General features: G+C 44.2%; 1 protein-coding gene across 1 annotated transcript; it reads right to left on the reverse strand.

Moving 5' to 3' along the window:
- Positions 1-78: 78 nt before the first annotated feature.
- Positions 79-8,311, reverse strand: GPRC5D (G protein-coupled receptor class C group 5 member D). Its single transcript, XM_068561142.1, has 4 exons — positions 8,259-8,311; positions 6,549-7,475; positions 1,476-1,544; positions 79-346 (listed from the first exon to the last, which is right to left on the reverse strand). The coding sequence occupies exons 2-4, from the start codon at positions 7,441-7,443 to the stop codon at positions 339-341; spliced, it is 972 nt and encodes a 323-aa protein (XP_068417243.1). The 5' UTR covers positions 7,444-7,475; positions 8,259-8,311; the 3' UTR covers positions 79-338.
- Positions 8,312-9,694: the final 1,383 nt, after the last annotated feature.

The following is a 9,694-nucleotide window of genomic DNA, read 5'->3' on the forward strand; positions in this document are numbered from 1 at the left end:
CGTGCTGGAACAAAGATCCTGCGTGCAACTAGGACCCAATGCAGCCAAAAGAATGAAGAAAGAGACACATAGTCACGGTAGGGTGGCCAGCAAGATTGTAATTCTGCTTGAAAGGGCAGTCTCCTGATGAAGGGTCCAGATGGATGGAGAGGACTAGGTGTCAGGGAAGGAAGGACGAGCTGATGTTTTGTTGACAGGTGGGCTTCCCAGTGGCCCATCAGGGCTACAGTAGGATGATCTTCTGGGTTTTCACTACTCATGTTTCCTGCGGACTTTATCATTCTGCATCTTGCTGAGGGCTTCCTTTAGCCCAAGGGATGAAATCCTCCTGTGTGGGATCAACAGTCTGCAAAAGAAGAAATGCCATCATCAGCTTTCTGAGGCAACATAGGGGATAATACTCTCCAAAACTATGCTTGAAATATTATCATTTCACCATCATTTAATCTTTTGATAATAAAAAAAAGGAAAAAAATGTTGAGCCTATCCATATCACAACTACTTTACCATCTTCCCTCTTAGCCATTAACAAGAATCTTTTTGCAGGATTACTGGAAATTGAAAGTAATCTGAGAAATTCTTGGCAGGGATAGTACAGATTTTCTCATCGTGTAAAGGCCCTCTGGAGGATTAATTATAGCAGATGATATAGCTGTGTCCTGGTCTGTGTGTCATTCCAGGAAAAGGCAAATTCTCAGATAACAGACCAGAGGGTTTAACCTAGTTAGAGTTGCCTAGCACAGTTCATTGAACAAACAGTCTGAGCATGGCTTTCCCTCTTGGATCTTAGTGACTTCTGATCCTCATAATAAAACAATTGTGTCCCAAAGTGGTATTTTTAGCTGTTCGGATTTGTGTGTCTTCAAGCCATCACGGCACAAACGCAAGTTACTTCCAGTCCTACTCAGCAGTGTCCCTCTGTTTTTGCAGGCAAGGATTAAAATTGGTACACCCATCTGGGCGTCCAGCTGATGCTGACAGACCCAGCCCAGTTCTCGGGGCAGCCTGGGCTGCTGGAGCTAGACAGTGACTCAGAGAGGCAGCCAGCGTGGCCCAGAGGGTACATTTAGACAACTGATAATAAGAACAGATCTGACACTCATACATATTTATAATCCCCTGTTGTCCCCAAGGCAACAAGCCGTGAGCTTGCATCTCTTCACCCTCGCACAAACCCTTCAAGCTGCCTTTTCCTTCAGGGACATTCACCTGCACCAGAATATACTGTCGATGGCAGTGGCGGTGGGGATTGAGAGGGGCTCCTGCAGAGGCAAAGGCATGATTTAGCTTTATTGCACTGCCCTGGTGTGGATTCAGTCTGGATGGCTCAAGCTCCACATGCCTGGAGGGATGACCCTGCCCTGCCTCTCCTCTCTCAGGTCAGTACAGCCATTGGAGATGAAGACTGACTGCTCTCCTAGGGAAGGAGTGAGTTGCTCTGTCCTTCCCTGGAGAATGCAGATGGGCACATTTACCTGCTGCCGAGTTGGGGTTACCATATTCAGTTAATGCTACATCCTCCTCAGCTCCATCACCGTCTTGGGCTGAAAGTCAAAGGACAGAAGGGCTGGCTTAGTGTCACGGATTCACCTGGAAACAGCACCTGAGGACTATGAGACTCAATGGCTTGCAAAGAGGCTCCTGACCCTTTAAAAAAGGAATTCTCCGCGGAGGCTGTGTGTGTGTGTGTGTGTGTGTGTGTGTGTGTGTGTGTGTGGTTTTAATCTGTGATTTTAAAAAGAGTGTTTTTAAAGCTTCTGAGGAAGGTTGCATAGGGATCACATTTGTGTGCTCAGGAGAAGCACATCTGTGTTTAGTAACTGAAGAGGCTGAAGGCTCATCATTGCTTTCTACAGAAAGAGCCCTAGCACGGGGTCAGGGTCTTCGTACCTTCGTGACCTTGGGCATCTCACTGTCTTCAGCAGTAGAATAAAAGACCTTCACTACGTCATCTCTAAAGTCCCTTTAGGCTTGATACTCTGCAAGCTTTGGTTCAATTTTAAAAACTGGACATAGGGAATTCCCTGACGGTCCAGTTGTTCGGGCTCTGCACTTCCACCGCAGGGGGCATGGGTTCGACCCCTGATCTGGGAATTCAGATCCCGCAGCCCGTGCCGTGCGGCCAAAAAAAAAAAGAAAAGAAAAAAACTGGACATAATTTTTAAAATCCCTAAAGACCATTTTATACTGTCGTAGAATAATCACACTTGGTTGTTTAATATCTGTCTCCTCAACAAGCCTGTAAGCTCTGTGAAGACAGGAGTTGTGCCTGTCTCTTAGACCAGGTCCTTGCTCGATACATAGTTGTCATTTGATGGTCTGGGACGTAGCCGTGTCATTTTGTTCCTGCTTAGTGGCTGCAGCGCTGAGCGCATGGACTGTTCTGCCCTCTCACTTGTTAGCTGTGTTACCTGCGGCCAAGTTCCTTAACGTTTTGTTGCCTCTGTTTCCTGATGGGAGTAAAAGAGGAATCATGATGGTCATAATAGTCAATCTATCTCATACGGTTGCTTTGAAGATTAAATCTATCAATATCTAGAAAGCCCTTGGAATAGGACATGAAATATAGAAAGCACCATAGTGCTTCCCTTTGTATATTGTTATTGGCGGTGGTGTTGGTGGTATAGTTATAATTGATGCTCTGACATCCTCCTCCTACTGGTGTTTTTTAGAGGGATTGAATCCTGTGAAAATAAAACATTCTTCTTTCAGCAGAAATGAACTGAATCCTTGGTTTAACTTCGTTCCTTGCAGCATAACAAGACTCCTTCCCACTCAGGCCCTTGGTAACCCGTGTTCCTCCAATAGTCTCATCAGACCAGATCATAAATTAGAGAAGCCTAATTCTCCGGCTTGAGTTATTGTTCATGAATTTACCAAAAAGTCGAGTGTTTCTCTCTATTAATCCTGCCACCACCTCCTGGTATGGATCCGAGTTGAGTAAGTAAGACCTTACGTTGATACCTGGAGGGGCCAGGGACACTATGACCATCATTTCACTACAAGGAGCCTGAGCTCCCAGAGGTTGGGGAGCTTGGTTGGGTCTCAACGTTGGTAAGAAGCAGAGCTGAGCCTCGAAGCCAGGGCATGTGAGGACAGGGTCTGCACCCATTCTGCTGCCCCATTATCCTTGTCACCCAAGCATAATGACAAAGAGAATGTCATTATCCTTGCCTGGTCTGTCCTCACACCAAGCAAATCCTGCCCAGACTCACGGCTTCTTCTGTACTTTACGCCAGTTCGCTCTTTGTGACCTGTAGCTCTAGAGGGTTACAAAGAGAGGTTTTCAGTCTTGTCCCCCTGAAAGAACAAACAAAAATGACACTGCCTGGGACCATCCAAATTTGGTTTCTCCTAGTAAGGTGGGCACCTTGAAGCAAAAAGTGTTGAGAATTGTCCAAAAAAAGGCTATGTTTGCCAAAAGTTGGTATGCCTGGTACTTGCTGTAAGGAAAACAATCTGAAGGACCTCTGTTTGCAAGAACATTTTTCTCTCGTTTTACATCATTTGATATTCATTGACCCATTTTTACATTTCATAGCCTCATTATTTCTGTCTTAATAATACCTTCAAAAAAATCATACTAGATTTGTCTGTAGATATTTAAACACAGGATAGAAAAAATGCCCACAGTTACGTGATCCTTTAAAATATACAGGGGTCTTGCTTTTAGCAAACTTGATATAACAATATTCTAATTCATCTAAAACAGATAAAGCAGGCAATAATTAGAACAGGAGCTTTCCCTTCATAAACAAAGATTCATGGCTGATATTCTATATTTAAGGTCTTTGCAAATTATATCACATTTAAAATTCTCAGTTAAAAGAGCAATTGATTTTAAAAGTTCCATCAGTCTACAGTTTTTAAGGAACACGTTTATAACACGGGGCAAAGAATATTTATACCCATTTGTTTGGTGTTTAATATGCCTGATTGCATTTTCATTCTCCATCAAGATGTTTTTATATCTTCGAACTAAGACCCTAAGCCACTTCCGAGAGATAAAGACTAATCTTTTGAAAGACTTCCAAGGAAATGAAGTCCTTAATCCGCTTTGCTGATCTATTTCAGTGCGTACCAACTCTTAGTTTTGTATTTAATCTAAATGCTTTGTGCTTCGATTTGAGTCTATTTCTACCCTTCGTCTTTAGCTGGAGACAGAAAGCAGGACAACAACCTCTTGGAGAGAGGTATTCATACGTGTGAAATTCCCTGCTAATCCCCTCTTGTCTGACTGTTCTTTCAACTGAATAATTCTGGTCTCACAACCCAGCAGTAAATCAAATAATTATGTGACTGGAGTCATAGCTATAAATTAGAAGAGTCACATGACAAATGCACGCCTCAGGGACTGGTACAAAATGTTGTGTTTCAGTACAGAATTTAGAGACAACCTGAATGTCCATGAGAAAGGCACATAAAGCTTAAGAACTACCATCTCAGTTTCACTGTCCTAACCTTTCCATGTAGGTCTGACGTTATAACCCCTTCATCATCTCTGTGGTTTTCCACCCAGCCTCTCCCACACTTCTCATCAGTGGATCTCAGAGCTGGAATGGGTATTCTTGTCAGGGACTGACAGATGCTGAGAACAACGGCCGGATTGTTCCAGCTGACCACTTGTCTGTTTACACAGCACTACGATTGTTTCTTGAGCAAACAAAAACAGACAGCCGTGGGCTGCGCTCCCACCGTCAGCTCATGACCTACAGTAACACTTAGGATTTTTTGAGTTATTGTTATTATACTGTACTGGTCTGGCTCTTATTTATTTTGTATCTCTTTGTACGTTTTTCCTAGGTAGGTGTCATCCTGTACTTTTTCTTGCATTTTAATCATCCTTCTAATTTTTGATATTTGTACTTTTTCTAGGTGACCTAAATTCTGATTTCCTTCTCTAAGCTTAAGTTTCTGGTTATTCTGCCTAGTTTTGGAGAGCAATCTATATGTTCTTTTCTACACTATCGATTTTTTTTCTGCCACACAATATTGAGCTACGTTGCTAATGACTCTCACTGGCAGAAATGGATTTTCTACCCACGCTCCAGAAATACGGATAGTTTTAAGGAAACATTGTGCTTTTGAAAGCTCTTGCTTTTCCACTAAGACACTTCTTAGAACACTTTAAACACCTGCCTAGTCTTTTGGGCACATGGAAAATTGATCATTACAAGTCCCAGTGGGTTTTGGGTATTATGAAACTCTAAGAACTTTCTCTCTCTCTCTCTGACTTTTGTTTCCTGGAAACATAACAGCAACAAAGCAAACAGAAGAAGTTTTATCCTATTTTTCGGTGAGAACTATGAGAAGTAGTTTCAAGAAAGATCGACGCTGCAATTCTGCCCCAAACCTCACATCATCAAAAGCAATGAAAAACTCTTAAAAGAAGGATGTGTAGTGTCAATTTCCAACTCGTGGTCAACTGAACTGAAAAGAATTAATAGATGCTTCCATCTGCACAGGATTGAATTTGAGTATGTAATTAGCCATAGATTACAGCTCAAAAAAGTGTATGACTTAAAAGGAAAGCTTCTATTAATTTTTTTGAGCCTGGTAAGCATAATGTGTGCTATACAATATATAAAATAACATCATCTTTGCACATTAGAAATACACTGTGAGAAATCAGATGCCTATTAAGACACAAAATTTGATGTAGAACTGTGATACTGGGTTATGAATAATAGGCCAGATATTTCAGAAAGGGATTAATGAGTTTTGACACATTTCCAGATAACTGAAATTAGCCACTAATCCCCCCAGGTTATTGGGGTCCAAGCCTCCTTGTTATCATGGATAATATATTTTATTCTTTAACAGTATATAGTCAGGTGGCTTGGTCTTATATAAGGATACAAATCCGACCCAGAAATTATTCTGAAAATGTCACATAAGCAAGTTCTTTATTTCTATTAATGATTACACATCTGAGACTCTGCTCAGAATTCTGACTTCATGGCTCATCCTGTCACTTTTTGTAAACCTCGAAGGCTTTCAAGGAGTGAATGGTTTACAAAGTAGGAATCCAGCAGTTATTGGGCTTTGAGACTCTAATGAGGGGATGAGTCATACAAATCAGTCTGTTATGATATTTGGGCAAGTTGGCTTTGAGACTTAAACTTGAAAAATGTCAGTCACTGGTGCCAGGGTTGCTTTTGCACTTGATGGCCAAAACATCTGCACTTAGCATAGTATGTCATGCAATGGCATGGGCCAAGCCTAATTTGGGGCTGGTTAACTCATTTTATAGGGGGTGCCTTTCTTTGTCCAGCATGAATACTCAGAGCCACACCCTTTCTATTTAGGGCCTTTGAGTCATTTCTGTCTTGGCCTCTCCCCATAAATCTCTGTATTTCGGAGGAACTGAATTTTCAGAAAAGTTTAACCTTGACTCTGAGTGTCCCCATCTCCAGGCTTGAGGTATGTAGTCACCCACCTAAATTCTGACCATTCCCTTTTCTTTCTCTCTTGGTTCATCCTCTTGCCCTGTTTTTTTCTCCTGCTTCTCTTACGGGAGAGCCTCCCCAAGCTCCCCAGGAAAGTACCTCTTGAGAGTTGCTGATTCTCCGCTCTGAAGCTGCCTTCATAAACTGGGAGTGGGCAAGCATTGCCTTGCAGAGGGCAATCCTGCTGACACGATCTATAGAGAAAGCACAGCTCCGGTATGATGTACAGCAGCAGGAAAACCCACGCGTTGGTGACCAGGGCGATGCAGAGGACAGGGTCGTCCCACTCGGGCTGCCGCTGGAGCTGTGGGTTGCCTCTCATGAGCATGGAGATCCACACCACCCAGATGATGATGGAGATGAGCACGGTGATGAAGATGAGCCTTCCGTGCTGCTTCCAGTTCTCACACGGCCCACAGAAGGTGGCCTTGGAGACGAAGAACGTGAGGGCCATCAGGAAGAGGACGTAAACCAGGAGGACCACGAAGTCCACGTTGAGTTGATAGGGTGTCATATCCATAAACATCGTACCTCTGGTCATGATGAGAGTCACATACTCGGTGGCGATGATCGTCTGCAACAGGCTGACACCAATAGCAATGCACAGAATTGTCGTCCAAGAGGAGGACACTTGACCCCGGACCAGCTTCACCAGGTTGGAGGCATGAGCCAAGAGGCACGAGAAACAGAGAGCAAAGAGGACCCCAAAGAGAAAGTAGCGGATGGGGGCGGTCTGCTGATTGAGCTGGATGATGAAGGCAAAAGCAAGGCTGAAGAGCCCCAGCACGCCCAGGAGGAAGAGGAACTGCGTGGGGAGGACATTCCACTGGCTGCAGTCTTGAACCCTTCTCATGAGGAAGAGAAATGCCAGGAGCAGCAAAACTGTAACTGCTATGCCAGTGGCTGCCAGGGACTCCAGAACAGTGCCCCACGCTCCCGTGGTGTCACAGAGGAAGTAATAGTCCCCAGTGGACTCTCTGCAGTCCTCATACATGGTGACTTGTAGGTGGACCTCACGAGAATGGTCTTTTGTTCCCGTGCAAAAAAAAAAAAAAAAAGTAAAAGACAAAGGAACAAACATAACTTCATAACTTGACCTGCACCCTCAAGAACCCCTGTTGGGTAGTCTTGGGCAGGACACTATAATATCTCCGATTCCCACATGAAGATACCTGGACCTACTGAATGAAATAGCTCAAAACTATCAACCCCTCAAAACGATCCTAGCTCTATCCTGCTGGGAAAAGGAGAACCATCTTCACTTAGGGGCTCCAGAAAACTCATGAATTTTCACGTCACAATTTCCACCAAGGCTTTTTGAGGGCTAAGGCAGAATCTTTTTCATAAAAATCGGGCATGTGACCACGTTTGCATGATGGTTAGGACTCCAGTTATAGCAGGCTCCAGAACAAGCGTTGTCAACATTAATGGACCATTTGATCATTCAAGACATGAGGCACTGCTCGAAGGAGACAGGCAGATGATTTTTCCCAGTCATTTTAATGACTCTTCCTTCTTTTAATTCAAGTCAATCCAAGGCAGTGCATTACAGTTAAATACCCACTGTTTTAGTCTGTCAAAGAATTTTACAAAAAGGTCTCTGCCTTCAATTAACTTTTTGGAGAGTTTAGCACCAAACTCTATGTCTTGCCTGGGGTTGTCTAGAAAAACATCACACATATTCATTTGGAAACAAGTACCTTGCAGCTGAATACCCCTAGCTCTACTCCCCTTCAGCTATTCCCAAGCCAGCTGGCTGGAGTGACCCAGGCTGACAGCTGAGGGCATGGCCCCTTCAGTCCCACTTACCTCCTCTGTGTGCACGCTGGAGGCCAAGACTGTAGTGGCTGCGAGGTTGTAACTGCCAATGAGTAAGAAGGAGACAACCTCAGTGTCTTTAATCTCTCCCCAAACGGGCGGAAGGATGGAGGCCCGCACTCGGGTTCCTGCAGGGCCTATAAAGGGGTGTGGCTTTAGGAAAGACCGCCTCCTCCCCACAGCCTCCGATGTGGTCTGGAGGCTGCGAGAGGCCCTCTGTTGGGCTCACGCGAGGACACTTCATTCTTCTTCTGACCTATTCCCTAAAAAGCCGTCTCCAGTCTTCCCCACATCTTGATCATAAGATCCAAAAGAGCATCCATGCCAGAGGAATAAGAGGTTTACTGGGCCATAAAGAAGGGTTATGCACATTAAAAGGGCCGGTGGTTGGCATCAGTGTGATTAGGGGAAATTTGTCTTCTCTGCTCTGCCCATTTCTTTTCCTCTCCTGTGGAGGTCCTTCCTCAGGCTTTTTTTTTTTTTTTTTTTTTTTTTTTTTTGTATTTTGTTTACTTATTTATTTATGGCTGTGTTGGGTCTTCGTTTCTATGCGAGGGCTTTCTCTAGTTGCGGCAAGCGGGGGCCACTCTTCATCGCGGTGCGCGGGCCTCTCACTATCGCGGCCTCTCTTGTTGCGGAGCACAGGCTCCAGACGCTCAGGCTCAGTAATTGTGGCTCACGGGCCCAGCTTCTCCGCGGCACGTGGGATCTTCCCAGACCAGGGCTCGAACCCGTGTCCCCTGCATTGGCAGGCAGACTCTCAACCACTGCGCCACCTGGGCAGCCCCTTCCTCAGGCTTTGGCTGCCCATCAAGTGGGGTCCCTACCTGGACCAGCTCTTCCGGGATTGCCAAAGCCTTTGGTATAATTTCCCTCTCTCCTTGCTCTCCTCACGCCCATCAGAACGTACTCTTTCTGGGTCTCATTCCGTCGTGGCTTTCCCAGGGCCCAAGATAGAAGAACTTGCAGTTAAAAGTTCCAGCAGATATTGGTATAACATATTCTTTTTCTCTGTGGTGACGTATAATAGAATACGCAGTACAGGGTCCAAGCTATACTGACCTCAGGCCACCCCCCAAGCCCCCCTTCAAATTTACTTAACTCCTTGGTTCTTTTCCTGGATATTTGCCTTTTTAAAAAATGTTTGGAGGTTTTCCTTGCTTTCATTTTTTAAATGAATTATTATTTTTATTTTATTTTTTAACATTTTTTATCGGGGTATAGTTGGTTTACAATGTTGTGTTTGTGCTGTACGGCAAAGTGAATCAGTTATACATATACATATATCCACTCTTTTTTAAGATTCCTTTCCCGTATAGGCCATTACAGAGTATTGAGTAGAGTTCCCTATGCTAGACATTAGGTCCCTATTAGTTATCTGCAATTAGTTTTTAAAAATAGAAGTATAGTTGATTTACAATGTTATG

Source organism: Eschrichtius robustus, chromosome 13 (assembly GCF_028021215.1).
Source record: "Eschrichtius robustus isolate mEscRob2 chromosome 13, mEscRob2.pri, whole genome shotgun sequence".
Classification (NCBI taxonomy): Eukaryota; Metazoa; Chordata; class Mammalia; order Artiodactyla; family Eschrichtiidae; genus Eschrichtius; species Eschrichtius robustus.

What these genes read in the sequence shown, in the direction of transcription:
- GPRC5D (XM_068561142.1), bottom strand. Translation starts at nt 7,443, where the DNA reads ATGTATGAGGACTGCAGAGAGTCCACTGGGGACTATTACTTCCTCTGT. An exon ending in GAATCAGCAACTCTCAAGAG is followed by an intron (nt 1,545 to 6,548) that starts GTACTTTCCTGG and finishes TTTGACTTTCAG; the next exon opens with CCCAAGACGGTGATGGAGCT.